The sequence below is a fragment of the Agelaius tricolor genome, unplaced genomic scaffold (assembly GCF_023055355.1).
Source record: "Agelaius tricolor isolate 1412-34295 unplaced genomic scaffold, bAgeTri1.0.p SCAF_12, whole genome shotgun sequence".
Lineage (NCBI taxonomy): Eukaryota > Metazoa > Chordata > Aves > Passeriformes > Icteridae > Agelaius > Agelaius tricolor.
The window spans coordinates 6,949,839-6,964,332 of record NW_027269272.1 but is presented as its reverse complement, the minus strand read 5'-3'; the positions used below and the strand labels follow the sequence as shown (position 1 = coordinate 6,964,332).

General features: G+C 47.5%; 2 protein-coding genes across 4 annotated transcripts in view; both read left to right on the top strand.

The window, feature by feature from the left end:
* The first annotated feature begins 870 nt into the window (after positions 1–870).
* NME9 (NME/NM23 family member 9) lies at positions 871–7,291 on the top strand. 3 transcript variants are annotated; one of them, XM_071437359.1, is made up of 8 exons: positions 871–990; positions 1,084–1,208; positions 3,587–3,644; positions 4,205–4,308; positions 5,418–5,463; positions 5,928–6,041; positions 6,426–6,501; positions 7,130–7,291. In XM_071437359.1, the coding sequence occupies exons 2-8, from the start codon at positions 1,176–1,178 to the stop codon at positions 7,155–7,157; spliced, it is 459 nt and encodes a 152-aa protein (XP_071293460.1). In that variant the 5' UTR covers positions 871–990; positions 1,084–1,175; the 3' UTR covers positions 7,158–7,291. The 3 variants fall into 3 exon arrangements, with proteins under 3 accessions (XP_071293460.1, XP_071293459.1, XP_071293458.1); XM_071437358.1 differs by having other exon boundaries at positions 5,418–5,489; positions 7,130–7,245; XM_071437357.1 differs by lacking the exon at positions 7,130–7,291 and having other exon boundaries at positions 5,418–5,489; positions 6,426–7,119.
* A 13-nt stretch (positions 7,292–7,304) lies between these two features.
* Positions 7,305–14,494, top strand: part of VPS8 (VPS8 subunit of CORVET complex) — a 64,305-nt gene continuing 57,115 nt past the window's right edge. The window contains exons 1-6 of the mRNA XM_071437355.1: positions 7,305–7,488; positions 8,166–8,234; positions 9,658–9,788; positions 11,202–11,295; positions 11,828–11,860; positions 13,225–13,279. Coding sequence (XP_071293456.1) covers positions 7,381–7,488; positions 8,166–8,234; positions 9,658–9,788; positions 11,202–11,295; positions 11,828–11,860; positions 13,225–13,279 — 490 coding nt within the window. The 5' untranslated portion in view covers positions 7,305–7,380. The remainder of the gene's footprint in view (positions 7,489–8,165; positions 8,235–9,657; positions 9,789–11,201; positions 11,296–11,827; positions 11,861–13,224; positions 13,280–14,494) is intronic.

Genomic DNA, 14,494 nt, shown 5'->3' with positions numbered 1-14,494 from the left:
TGCATTGTGGCAGTGAAAGAAGCCAAGTAATCTGTGTAAAGCAGTTTGTGTCAGGATATTCTAAAGGCAAACATCTCACACTTCTTTAAATTTATTTTTACAGACTTTACCCATTGCTGTGGATGCTGTGCCTCCACAAAACTGCTGAAGCAGTGACACAGCAAGCAGAGGAATAATTGAGATGCCTGAGATTAGGTTCTTGAAGAGTAGAAAATGGCTTTAAAAGGGCTTTCTTTGGTAATCCTGAAATGTGAGCACAAGAGCCATCAGTTTGCAAGTGGTGGTCAAAATCATCAGGGCTTTTCTGCAGGCTGATTGCCACCAAAGGAGATGTTGTGGGGGCCTTGATGCACCAAAACCTGAATCCTCAGCCAGGAGGATGGTGAGCAGCTGGAGGACCAGGCCAGCAGACATTGTGTGCTGTGTGACAAGAAGCAGCTCCAAGGTGTGCCCCTGCAGCCCAGTGTGCCCAGGTGTGGGAAGGGATGGGGTAAGAGCAGCAGCCCTGCCTAAACAGCATCACCAGGGGTGCTGAGCACCAGCACTGCTCTCACTGCAGAGAGGAAAAGAAAACCACAGACCTCCACAACCTGAGCTTGTTTGGAGGGCCCACCCTTGCTCAGTGCTGCGAGCTCACAGCTGGATCCATGCCTTGCTTTGAGCCCCCAGCTTAGGAGAGAGGTGGGAAGACTGGAGTGGAGGGTGAGTGTTGGGCTGGGGGTGCTGGGCAGGCGAGGCAGGCACAGGAGGCAGAAAGGCTCCACCTGCAGCTGCTGCTCCCGGAGTGCCAGGGGAGATGGAGCTACAGGCAGCACCGGCCACGGGGGAGGGAGGGGGGAGTGGGCTGGGCTGGGCTGACGCTCCCCTGGCAATGCCCGCGCTGCCATGGCAGCCTTGGGGTCCTGCCAGCTGCTGCACAAGGCCCTGGAAGGGAGCTGCAGTTCAGGCCCTGCAGCAGCACCTCGGCTCTTGGGGGAGGTGTGAGCAAAGGTGAGTCCGGGTTTGGGGCACTGCAGCTCTGCTGTCGGGGCTGTCCTGGGCTGGAGCAGCAGAGCCTGGTACAAACCTCTCTCTGTGGTGCAGGTTGGCCAGCACTTGGATCCAGGTTGATTAGAAGCCATCTGTAGCACTTTGTGCTTGGGACAGCTGCTCAAAGAACCCTGTTGTGCAGAAGGATGGCTGCAAAGAAAAAGGAGGTAGTGCTGCAGGTCAGTAGCAGCCAGGCCTTTAGCAGACATTGTAAACTCTCAGTAAGTGCAAAGGATGGAGTTCAGTCTTGGGGTATCTCAGATTCTGCTGGCGAAGCTCCACTGCGAGGTCCTTGTGGGGAAGAGGCGTCCCTGGAGGCAGGCGGGACATGTGGGAGGACCTTGCAGGTCACATGTGTCCCCAGTCAGGGCTGTGGGGTGCAGAGGGAGCTGCTGCAGGTTGTGGTTGGGGCCTAGCACAGGTTTGGCTGCTGTCAGAGACCAAAATACCTCTGTTTTGTAAATTAATAGCTCAGAGGACATTTTAGGAGTTTGTGTGGGGCTGGCACATGTCCTGGATGGCAAGAATTACTGGATGTTTCTGACCAGGTCATGTATTCAGACAGATTGCTGTAAAGGTAGAAAAGCTAGAAGGTACAAGAAAGACTCAAAGGCTGAATAATCTATTTTCACAGTGATGTGTAAAGGAATTTTTCCTGTTTATACTGTACAGGTGACCTAGTGATGCTTTATAACTACTTCATGGGGAGAAGGGGGTTTTAAGAGTAGTTCACAACACAAAAACATTGAAAACCAAGAATGGGTTCTGCAGATCTGCTCCAAATTTTGAGAGCAGTTCAGTCTTCACAAGAGAGAAATAATGAAAGCTATTACGGGCTCTATGACCTTGCTTCTTCCCTGTTTACACTGGGAAATGTGAACATGTGTAACCAGGAAAGAGGGGCACTGTATGAAGGTAGGAACAGTTTCTGTTGCTACTTGTCCAGATGTGTTCCTGTGGGATGGGGAACTTGACATCAACTAGACTGTGCCCCATTGGCATTGAAGGGAAATCCAGGTCTACATCTGCACAGCTGGGATTTTTTACATCTGCAGATGAAAGCTGAACCTGTGTAGGACATGAGGGGATGTCCTGGAAGGGATCTGCTTTTGTTAGAGAAAAGCCAAGTCCAAGCAGCCTCAGGATATCCAAATTAGCAAAGCACCTTGAAGAGTGCCAGCATTTGAACTTATGGCCAAATTCATTATCACAAAATACTGTGATAAATCATTTACACTCATTAGCATTCTGTGGAACACTCTGAGGGTGGTCCCACCACCGGGAATAAATAATTAAATGTTGTAGTTCTGCAGGTGTTCTCTGAGAAAACGAAGCTTGGGGTCATGTGCTGAACAGGCAAATAAACAGAGGTGTCTGAACAGCTCCCTGTTCCCTGAGTGAGACAAGGCCCTGGAGAAACTGCCCTCTGTGACCCCCAGTGACACAGCTCTGAACACCTGGGAGAGGGCATTTCATTTGCACTGCAGTTTCCACTCTTGCAATTCTTGGCTGTGAGATTTTAGCAGCCCTTTAATGCCCATTTGTGTAATTATTGTGAAATAGCTGGCCTTGGTGCAAGTTACTGTCTTCCACTGCAGTCTCAATGTAGCTGGGGTTGATGATACCCACTGAGGAAGGAATCGGGAATCTTCATTGTTCAGGATGAGCAAAACCAGATCTTGTATTTCTCCAGAAGCCTTTTTTATTTTAATTTGCTCTGTTTTTCTAAGTACATCCTGAAGGGCAAGTCCTGGAAGATGGGGAAAATGTGGAGGATTGTATCCTTTCTAATAACAGTATTGGGAGTGTGGGATAATAGAGTGGGTGGTGCTGTGTGTGGAATGGTCTAGGGCATCCTTAACAGGGTCAATCCCTGAGCAAGCTGATCTAATGCTGAGTTTTGTGCAGGAGATTAGATGAAGGACTCCACAGGCCCTTCCCAGCCTAGAACTTTGTGTTCTCTGCTCACTGTGCTTTGGAAGTCTTTAGGTAACAGCAGGGAATTCAGGTAAGGACATGCTGGGTTCAGACCACCCTCTAATGCCCAGACATCATGGAAATTGTGTATTTGCTAGTTTAGTTTATCAAGGCTGAAACATCTCAAATAGTAGAGTTTGTGTGCAGGCAAGGTGAGAAACTGCTGCTGGAGAATCAGGTGGTTCATAAGCCCTGTGAGGACTAGGCCTGAAGGAGGTGTGGTTCAGCTGGAACTCTGGGCAGGCAGATGGAGACCCTGACAGGGGCTGTGGGTTTGGGATCCCAGTTTGGGGCCCTCAGCTGAGCCTGGGACCCCCAGGCAGCCACTGTTCCAGTAGTGCCACTAAACAGGGGAGGACTTGCCCTTGGCTGGGTGCTGCTGCCCTTTCCCTCTGCCTTTTCTTGGACCTTGTGAGACATCCTGAGAGAAACACAGTCAGAGGAGTTTCCTGAGTGCTCAGGTAATGCCTCTTCAGGCAGCTGTGTCCCTCTGGAGTGATTTGTCAATATGTTTGCAGCAACTGGGTAGTTCCTGATGAATTACTGTGGCTTTTACTGTGTTTTTCAATCTTCCACACAGATTAACATTACTAGCCAGGAGCTTTGGGAAGAAGTGCTGTGTCTCAAAGGACTCATTGGTAAGGGTTTGGTCAGCACACTGAATTGCTCTTGTTCTGTGTTGAGAGGATGCCAGGACTGTTAGAAATTACTGGTGTTAAGGATGTTTAACCAGTCTCTCCATGCCCCTTACCCTGAATGGAAGAAAAAACATATTCTAACCAAGTTGAGACCAGCAGGAGGTTGTGGGACATTCATTTATGTGGGACAGTCATCCTGCAATCCAAGCAGTGCTGGTCCAGTCTCCACTGCTTGGAACAGGACTGTCCCCAGCACAAGGAACAGCCCTGGCTCCCAAGGTTCTTGGGAAAACCTCATGTGCTCTACCTCTGCAGCAGTTTGCCCTGGGAAATCTGCTATCTCCAAGGTCACAGCCATGTCCATGTTTCTACTTGAGACTCCTCCACATTATTCTTGGCTTGTTATTTTGTAATGTAATTCTGTCCTCTGATGCAGCATTTCAAACCTTGCAAGGGTTTCCAGTTCAGAGCTGAATCCAGCCCTTCTAGCACGTGGTCTATTGGTCTGTGTCTAACCTGACCCATTTGTGCCTCCTTCTGACCCATTTTCCTGCTTGCAGTTGTTGATGTGTTTCAAGCCTGGTGTGGCCCATGCAAACCAGTAGTGAATCTGTTCCAAAAAATCAAGAATGAAGTTGGCAGCAATCTCCTGCATTTTGCTGTGGTAAGATCTCACTTGGCACTGCTTGAAAATACCCAGTCCTCTGAAATCAGCTGAGGTCCAAGGGCTGAAATCACTTCCCTTTCCAATATTTAGCCCAAACCATAGCAGTGCAGGAGTTGCAGCTGCTGGGAGTGAACTTGCCACATACAGAATCTTGGGCATATCTATAAGAATTCATATAATTAAGGATTTTCAGGCTTCAACTGCTCTATGCTTTCTAGATTTTCTACTTAAGCAAGTTACATTAGACAGAGCTATTAACACATTGCCTCTGATGTACAGGGAAAGGCTGAAGGAGCTGGATTTGGTCACCCTGGAGAGGAAAAGGGACAGATATCCAGTGGGGGAGGATGGAGAAGGCAGAGACTGACATCTGTCAGGGAAACACAGGAACAGGACATGAGATAATGGGATAAGCTGCAGCAGGGAAAGGTCCAAGTAAATAGAAAAGTATTCAGGTTGGGTGTGTATTAGAAAAGTATTCAGGTGGGAGTGTAGGACACTGGGCAAGTTCCCAGAGTGCTGTGCAGAGCTGATTCTTGGAAAAGCTCAAAACTGACACAACCTCCTGTGTCACTGAGAGCAGCCCTGGCCTGGGCAGGTTCTGGGGCTGGAGCCCTTCATGAGTCCCTCCTTGCCTCAGCCATGGTGACTCTGTGTTCTGGTGGCAGCTTGGACTGAGGACAGAGCTGAGGACAGTGAGGTTTCTCATAGCTCAGCTCCTGTCTCTGCTGCCTCTGCAGCTCCTCCTGGCACTTCTCAGCCTCATGGGCAGGAGTCCTGAATTCACTGTTCGGGCTTTTTCTCTGGGACTCACCCAGGCAAGCTGCTGGGAATAGATATCCCTGTCCCACAGGAGTGCTGCTCCAGCTCCTGCAGGTGACATCTGCCTGCTTCTCAGGCTCTGGAAGTGAGCTGTGAGCTGGCTGTGCCCCTGCTTCTTACCAGTGTCATTTTGTCCCCTAAGTCTAGGGCCCAGAGGTGTTTTCCTGTGTGGGGGGTGAGTACCAGCCAGCTGAGGGTGTCTGAGTCCAGGCACTTGTTTGTGCATCCCTCTGGAGCAGAAAAGCTTTTCTAGAAACACCTATTTTATTTTATATTCCTTTTAGGCTGAAGTTGATTCCATTGATGCTCTGGAAAAATACAGAGGACAATGTGAGCCTGTCTTTCTCTTTTATACAGTGAGTGAAAATATTTTCCCAGTGGTTGCATAGCAATAAATATGATGTGCTAGTGGGAACAACAGACCTCTGGGGAGGATGTTTTATTTCTTTAACGTGTTATGGAACAATTTTATTTGCTCTGTATCTGCTGGTAATCAAATGCTGTGCAGATAAGAATATACAGCCACTGTGCTGCCCTGTGGAGCCTTCAGGTTCAGCCTGCTGCTTCTGCAGGAGCTCACTCCTCTCACAAGCTGCATTGCTTCATCCTGAGATTGATGAGGGGGCACAAAGCATGTTGTTCCAAAGTTTCCCTCTTGCTGTGGAGCAGAGCAGCTCTGAGGGGAGGAGGGCCTGGTACATATAGTGTGGGTGATGTGCTGCTGAGGGGAATTCCAGAGCCCAGAGAACACAACCTGTGCACTTGCTGACTGATTTGCTTTCCACACCTTCCAGGGAGGACAATTAGTGGCTGTTGTAAGAGGAGCAGATGCACCATTGCTGCAGAAGACCATCCTGAAACAGCTGGCAGGGGAAAGGAAGGGATTCCATGGAGGAGAGCCTGTGGTGGTAATGGGTCACTGAAGCTTCAGACACCTGTAGATGTGCACTGGCTTTGTGTGTGTGGTCTGAAGTCATGACATTTCTCAGGAGCAAAAGTGTCTCACCTCTGTGTGACCTGCTGCTCCTAAGGCATCTCTAAAGCCTGCAGCTCAGCTCTCTGCTGATGTTGCTGGCCTGCTCCTGGGAATGCTCTTCTCCCAGTTCTTGCTGTGCAGTGACTGAGAGCTCAGCAGGTGACCCTGCAGAGGCAGATCCTCTGCTGTCCCTGTGAGCTGGCCTGGCCCAGGACAGCAGGAGGGGGAGCTGGGATGTGGGGCCCTGCCTGGCACAGGGTCACCTGGAGGGGAGGTGTGGGGTGTTCCTGTCCCATCCATGTGCTCTTGCTGCTAGGTGCCAGACAGAGCCTTCTCCAGAGAGCAGGGAAGCACAGCTCCCCTTCAGGAGGAACAGTGGGGAGGACTAACAGGTAAGGCAAGGCACGGGTGTAGGATGTTCTCTGGGCCTTGAGTTGGAACCTTTAAAAGCTGGAACCCCCAGCAGGGATCCAGCTGCTGCTGGGACACCAGAGGGGCCATTCCTCCACCTGGGCACATGGGGAGATGTTGTATTGCACTAAAAGAGACTCGGATCTTACAGGGAGAGTTACCTTGACACATACCCATAGTTTGGGTGTCTGGCATTGTGAAACTGGGGGTATTTATCTTTCCAATGTGTTTTATCTTATATTTGCCCCCCCCCGCCCTTAGAGGGCCCTTGGAGACCCCACATAGCTTTCTGTTTCCAGGTGGTTTTTAAAAGAAAACACAGTGCTTGGGCTCCAAATCTGCTTATACCATCTCCTGCCTTGTCTAAAATTGGCCATCAATTCCCAAAGGCTTTTGCATCTTCTCCTAAAAGGGACATTTTTTTTCTGGAACAATACTGCATCCTGGCCCTGTGCACACCAAATCTTAGGCTCCAGAATATGGGGAATCGAAGCAAAACGCTCCTGGCTTTAGCTGCAGCACCATGGGATGAAGGGGCGTGAAGGATGTTGGTCTCTGCCTCTCCTTTCTGCGCCTATTGTTAATTTCGTTCATTTTCTTCCCTCGGAGGCTGACGCACCCATCGGGTCCGGGATGACAACCACAGCCGTGGAGCAGATGCGAGCTTTTTCAATAAATACAAGGTTTTCCCGCAGCAGCAGCACCGGTTCCGTGTCCTTGGTGTCCCTCTGTGTCCCCCCGGTCCCCACCTGCGGCGCGCGGCCCCTTTAAGGCTGGGCGGGGGCGGCCCCGCCGCGCTGCGGCTGCGTGGGGAGGCGGCTCGGGTCGCGGGTTCGAGTCCCGCCGCAGCCGGCCCGGCCATGGCCGCAGCCCTGGAGCCAGCGGAGGCCGAGCCGTGCCCGGAGCCGCCCGTGCACCGGCTGAGCGTGGCGGAGCTCGACCGTGAACTGGACTCTCGCAGCGAGCTGGTGCGTCCCGAAGCGCTGCGGAGGCGGCACGGCCGGGCCGTGGGGGCTGTGCCTGCCCGGGCGCTCCCCGCAGGGCCGGGGGTGCGCTGAGGGAGGGTCCGAGGGTCCCTGAGGCACCGCGGGGACGGTCGGAGCCCTCACACAGCCCGGGAGGGAGGGAGGGAGAGCCGGCGGCTCCCCTCAGACTCCTGCGAGGGAGGGCCGGGCCTCTCAGGCACCCGGGAGGGAGGGAGGCTCGGCGGGGTGGGTCTCAGGCTCATCTGTGCCAGTTTCTGTATGGTGACACTGTCATTTACTGTAAATTTCGCGTGCTTCACTGTATATAGGAAAAAAATCAACAACCTCCAAAGTTCTGTATGGCGGGTGCCTCATGTAGCAGGTACACTGTCAGTCAACTAATTTCACTCTTGCTGCAAAGCTCTTTATAATGCAATAGCGCGTTTATTCTCAGAACATCAGAAGTGTTCTATGACTGTTTCTGGAAATAAGTCTCACACAGCCTCCAAGAAGGAAATATTATCCTCGCTCAGCCAGGTGAAGCTGTGTGTGAGCCTGCCCGGAGCTCTCGCCTCCTTTCCCGCAGAGGGTGTGTGCATAGCTGCTTTTATGTGGCTTTCATTACTGTTTGGAAGGCGGAGTAGGCAACCTAAACTCAGGCTGTGGTTTCTGATGTACAGATTGACGACAAAGAATTCGACATTCCTCAAGTTGATACCCCTCCAACGCTGGAGAGCATCCTAAATGAGGTGAGTGAACCATCGGACAGGGGACTCGGGTGAGGCAGCTCATGCTCCTTTTCCTCTATTCTTACTGCTTACTGTGTTTTTCCTGGAAAACAAAATTGTAGAGTTTCATGGTTTCCTGATGCTGATAGCTAGCAGGTGCATACTCAGTGGAGTAATTGCTCTACAGTGTGTGATATGGAATTTTGGTAGTTTTTTTTTTTTTTTTTTTTTAATATCCACAGCTGCAGCATAAAAGGTTTTCATCAAGTCCAAGCACATTCATCTGTAGATCTGGAGAGTCACCTGAAGTCTAGACAGCCTATTAAAGATCAGGGTCACCAAAGAGCTGTTTCTAGTTAAAAGTAATTGCAGCTTATTCAGAGTAGTTCTGAAGCTGTGGGAGGAGATAAGAGCTGGAGTCTTCACAGCTTCGTTTGTGTTGTTCCTTTCACATAGAAGGTGTCCCAAACAGAGACAGGCTAGAAACAAGAGGAGTAGTAGGGGTAGCTATGTCCTTTTTCCACTGGTGCCTTGAGTAGTGGAAGTTTAGTTAATTTGTGTCATCTCAAACTGTAAGGATAGGCAGTGTCATCCATATCAAAAGAGTAGATTTCAAGTCTTAAACTTGAGAGGTAATAATGAAGAAAATACAGATCAGTGCAGACAAAGCCTTACTGCAATATGTCAGTAAATGTAGGATGGGAATGACTGGCAAAACATTTTCTGAAATGGATTTTAGCAGAGGATAATCTGTCTGAGCCAAAAAGACAAATAGCTGCAGTTCAGAAAGAGCTGCTTAATGAGCACAGGGCTGCCAGGTTTAAGTGAAATGAGGGGCAGCTGCTCTGCTCCCTGCTTGTTTGCCATCAGCTGGGGCTGATTTGTGTTTGCTCCCTCTGGCTTTGTGCTGAGAGACCAACAGGAGCTGCACTGCTTTTAGAACACATCAGGGAGAGGGGCTTTTTGAAAAACTATAATAAAAAATTCCAGGCTAAGGCTGAAAGGAGAGAGAGATTGCAAACAGAAGAGCTGAGAAAAGAGCAAAATCAACTCTCGTGTAGCTGGAGGGACTTCTGGGCTCTAAGTGCCACTTGGTGAAGTGCTGGAGCAGATGATAATAATTCTAGACCTTCTCTTGGCAATTTGGGGACTTGGAAACAGCTCTGTTAAAGGTCAGTTAAAGTTTTGATGGAGTACAAAATATTTGGGGAATAAAGGTTAGCTGCCTTGTTCTCCAGCCCACTTTGGTGATTTTTGTGACTTCTGGAAACCTTCCACAGAATCAGCCCAGTAAAGTAGTAAATAGTTCTGGGTTTTAAATCTGAGGCTTTCCTGTGCCCTCCTTCTCCATTTCCCTGCTGAACTGATGCTGTTTGCGAGTGTTTCAGTTCTGCTGTTGTGCATTTTGAACATTTAGCAAGCTGTGGTGATTCTCGCCCTCCAGACTGATGATGAAGAGGAGTCTTTCATTTTGGAGGATCCCTTTCTCTTGAACCTTGATAACACAGATGCACACTCCTATGACACCTCTTCTGTGGCCAGCTCTGACAGTGGGGACAGGACACACCTGAAAAGGTACTGCAGCCTCATGCCCTGGGAGGTCAAACTATTTGTGAAGGGTTCTGCTTACATCTGTTAGAAACAAATCCTCCTTTTCTCACAAGACACTGTTATTCCTCCAGGGTCACTTAGGCAAAGATGGGATTTGTAGTTGCACAGGGTGCTGGCCTGTTTGAGCAATAACAGCATTTTATGGGAGATGAATTAGTTAAATTTCTCCAAATTTTAATGAAATCTTTAAAACACTGAATCATGATGACTCTAGAGAAAATGTTTCCAAAGGGTGTCTGACCTAGTCTGCAGGCAGCTGGTGGTTATTTGTAAAAGGCAACTGCTGTCACTTCTGTGAGTGGACTGCTAATATTGACATCTAATATGTGATAATTAACTCTAATATGCTGATGTGTGTCGTTAATGACTCAAATGATGGCCTGAGCCACTCCCATGGCTGCCTTGTGTGCCATGAGCAGTTGCACAGGATATAAACACTCTGAAGTCTGATGGTTTATGTTGACATAGGGTGGTGTACAGACTCTCTGTCCCTTCTTTTTTCAAATAAGATTATTTGAGAGAAATGTTACCTGAAGTGTCTTAAACTTCTTCCAGCAGAGTATGCAGAAAAACCTGGAGGTGTTCTGTCACCTTTGGGTAAGGCTGGTTGCCATGGTTAGGGGTTCTTAGTCATAATACCAGCTACTAACAACATGTTTGATGAACCTCTGTGGGAACTGCTTGGTTGTGCACCTCTGGAGAGAGAAGAACCCAATGTTTCCCTGCTAGTTTTGGGAATTTGGCTCTCTGGTGGTGTGAACTTGGCAACAAAATTGCAGCTTTGCTGGGGAATTTCTCTGTCCTGCCTTTTAGGGTTTACCAGAGCTGTTTTGAAATAACTGATCCTGCACTAGTTAGTTTTTAAAGACATTTTCTCCATAAACAGAAGCACTTCAGCTTTCATATGAAGTGAGCTGTGTATTAATTGGAGGCTGTTCTTTACCATACACCCAGTTTTCCTATGGGTCTGTATTCTCCTAATGAGCCTTTTCCAGTTGTGCATTTTTCCACAGTTACTCACCTTTATGGGCTTAAATTTCCTCATTCACTGAAAGAGCTGAAGTGTTCTTTCAGGATGTATTAGTGAATTCTAAGGCTCGCAGACATGTGCTTGAAACTGACCATTTATTTGGGGAAGTCAGTTTTTTTGCTCCAGGAGATGAGTTAAAACCAAGCTGTGTGCAGGCACAGCAGGGCAGAGCAGGCTTTGCTGATTATCTCATGTCTTACCTCATTCTGTGGCCCCAAGGAGAAGAATGGAAATTGCATGAGTTACAGGTGTATGCAGAATTTACCTGCTGGCTTGGCTCTGGGTTAGGCAAAGTTCCAAGCTTTTATTCTGCTCTAATGCTTTTTGCTTGTTCCTTAATTCCTTAGGAAGAAAAAACTCCCAGATTCTCTCTCACTCCATGGATCAGTGATCCGGCTCTCACTCCTGAAAGGAATTTCTGCCCAAATAGTGTCTGCAGCAGTAAGTGTCATCTTCTCCACTAAGAAAAATTTCAAACTCTTTTGGGGTGTGTGAGAGATCTCCTGTCTGGCCCTACTATTAATTCTGTGTTACACCATGTTAGGGGCATCCACTACTCACCTGTAGTCTCTAGGCAGCAGTGAATCAGGGCTTTGCTGACTTGCTGCAGCAGTGATGTGGTGGGTCACTTTTAGCACTGATTTGTGTTGCTAGATGTCATGAAACTTGGTGGGAAATGTTCATGTAACATGAAAGTGTGCTTGAAGGTGCTGGAACTGGGTTTGCTCCATGTCTGCAACAGGCACATGGCTCTTTGAGAAGAGCACAGTAAGTTTCACGTGGAATTACAGGATATTCTGCTTCCTCTCTATTTCTGGGTGTTTCTAGCTCCTCGTTCCCTCAGCTGTCTGCCCTGCTGGGGCCATTGAAATGCAGCTGGTGTTGATTTTTTTGGTGTGTTGTAGTTCTTATTATTAGACATGCATGATCTGAGAGTTGTGTCTCTCACTCATGGGTTCTCCTGTTTCCCCAGGACAAAGTGGATGCTGGCTTGCCCACTGCAATTGTAAGTACTCTCACAATTTTCAAGGATTGTATATTTAGTTTTCATGCCAGTTTGTTAAAGCAGTATTTAAGAAACTGATAAATGCATCTTCCTTGACTTTTCAAGTGTGAAGAGCAGCATGAAAGCTCCCTGGGGGCAGAGTCCAGCCTTCCTTCACTGCCCCTCTGCTGAGTGAGCCCCACACTCTCCCTTTTTTATACCTTCACCAGGGCTTCTTAGCTGAGCACCTGACCTGTCTCCATCTGTAGAGCACACTGAATTTCCCTAATTGTTTCTTCTTTGCAAGTTACTGCTTTGACAATTTTTTATAGAAACTTTACTGGAGTACTCCAAGTAATGGGCTCAAAATCTCTGTCTCTGTCTGAAGCATTAACTAAAAGGCTGTCTGAAGGATACTTTTGCTTAGCAATTTGCATCAGAATTTTTGAAGTCAAGCATGCTAATCATACCTAAATATGTCAGAAGTGAAACTGCCTGTAGTAGAATGAGAAGAGAAACATCTTAATGAGATGAAATGCAGTCAATATTTGTTTTGCCCTTGTGAAGCGAGTTTTAATGTTTTACAAAGGAACTAAAGGTGTGCTCAGTCCCTTTGACTGTAGTAACAGCAGCCCATAAGAAAATATGTTTGTTTTTTTTAAAAAGAAAAGGAAGAAGTTGTTACTTCTAAGACAAAAGACTGTAGAGTGAAGTTAGAAACCTGCTCTAACTGATATGGACATAGAACAAAAACCTGTACTTACACATCCAGACACTAAGGCATTTGAATTTTTTTCATCTGACTTAGACTTGTTAGGAAATAAAAAGTAGAACAAGATGAATACATCTACAGCATTATGTGATTTCTAGTAAGTTTTATTTCATTGAGTGCAGGTTGGCAAGTGCAGTAGGATCTTTGAGGATATGTTTAATAGGATTTGTTTAATTCCCCATGGAAAGAAGTTGGAGTCTCTGGCTTGCTGTGCACTGGCTTCAGGGGACCAACACTGGCCTGGGTTTTAGAAGAGTTCAGATGTGGAAGTGGCAGCTGATTTAGGATAAAATCCCAAGTATTTATGCTCAGCAACTACACCAAAAGAGTGAGACTGACTTTAAAAGATGGAATTTTGCTGTGGGTACCACTCTGAGCATTTGAATTTCAAACAGCAGAGGAACAAGCAGCCCTCTGACCTTGAGATAATCTGTGTGATGGTTGTTCAGGTGTAGTACCTCTCTGTCTTCATGCAGGAATTGTGCTTCTCAGTTATAAATTGAAAAAGTTATAACCTTTGAAATCTTCCCCTTTTGGCAAACTTGGCTTGATAAGTGGTGGATTTATGAAAGATGTTTTTTCTACTTTCAATCTTCCTGTGTGACTCTTTCAGGCAGCATCAAATCTGATAGCAGTGGGGACTTCCCATGGCTTAGCACTGATATTTGGTAAGTTAAAAATAAAGTTTGGAGTTTTTTGGATTTTAATAATCTTAAAGAAATGCAAGCACAAGCCAAAAACCACCAGCCTGATTTATAACTGCAGGCTGGGTTTCTTCTAGGATGTTGTTTGTGCTAAATGTGTTTTTCTTTCAGTAAAGAAATGAAGCAGAAGTAATATTTGTCATCCTTACTCATGCTTCTTGTGCATTGTTGGGGTTTGGCACTTTGATATTGAGAAATTTAACCACGTGGGAATTGTCTAAAGAACCTTTTCTATGTCTGAATAGAAAATACTCTGTTTTCATGTGGAAGAGACCACAACCTGTATGCAGCCATTATCAGTAATAGCCTCCTGCCCTGTGTCTGAGTAGGTGTCAGCTTTGTGGAAGTTGTGTTCCCTGGGAGGTGGGGCTTTTGACCCCAGCTGCCTGCAGACCTGGGTGTCTCCTTCCCTGCCCTTCCCCTGCACCAGGCAGGCCCCTCTGGTCCCTTCATTCTGTCATTCTGTTCTTCCACTTATCACCAGACTCTCTTACAAGGTTTTCTGAGCTTGTGCCTCTGTTTGCCCAGCTGGGCCAGAACAGCTCTGGAACTGTTCCCAGTCACATTCAGGTTTTGTGCCCTTTGTCTGTGCAGCACCCAATTCTTATCCAGTTTAGAAATGTCAGTGTATTTATTGATGCTGGTTGAAGTTCTTGGAGACCAAAAGTTACTCCAGAGAGATGGGAAAGACTGTGACAGTGCAAGACTCACCTTCCTGGGTGTTTAGGTATTAAACTCTTTGATGCTATTTGCCTAATCCAGTATTGAAACAATTCTGCTCCCTGAAGGGAAGGATTGAACTGAGCCTCAGAGCCCTCCCAGAGGTGCTAGCTAAGGGGCAGTGGAGCTGCACTGAGGGGAGCTCCTATAAAGATGTTCATTCTGAGGGGGTTGAAGCATGAGATAAGAGTTGAGACAGGTTGTGCAGTCTCTTTGCTTGGCATTATTCAAAGTTCAGCAAGGTCTCTGGCTTGGTCTCTTTGGCCTTGCTTGGAGCAGCAGGGCTGGGCCACAGACCTCCATGCACAGCTCCCTTACAGCTGAAGTTACTCCATGAGTCTGTGCTGTAATTTAAAAGTGATGAGGAATGGAAGTAGTGTCCAGTTCTGTTTCAGGATGCTTCCTGGTCACTTATTCTCTGTTGAATTCCTTCAGTTCTGTAACTAAAACTTGGGCATT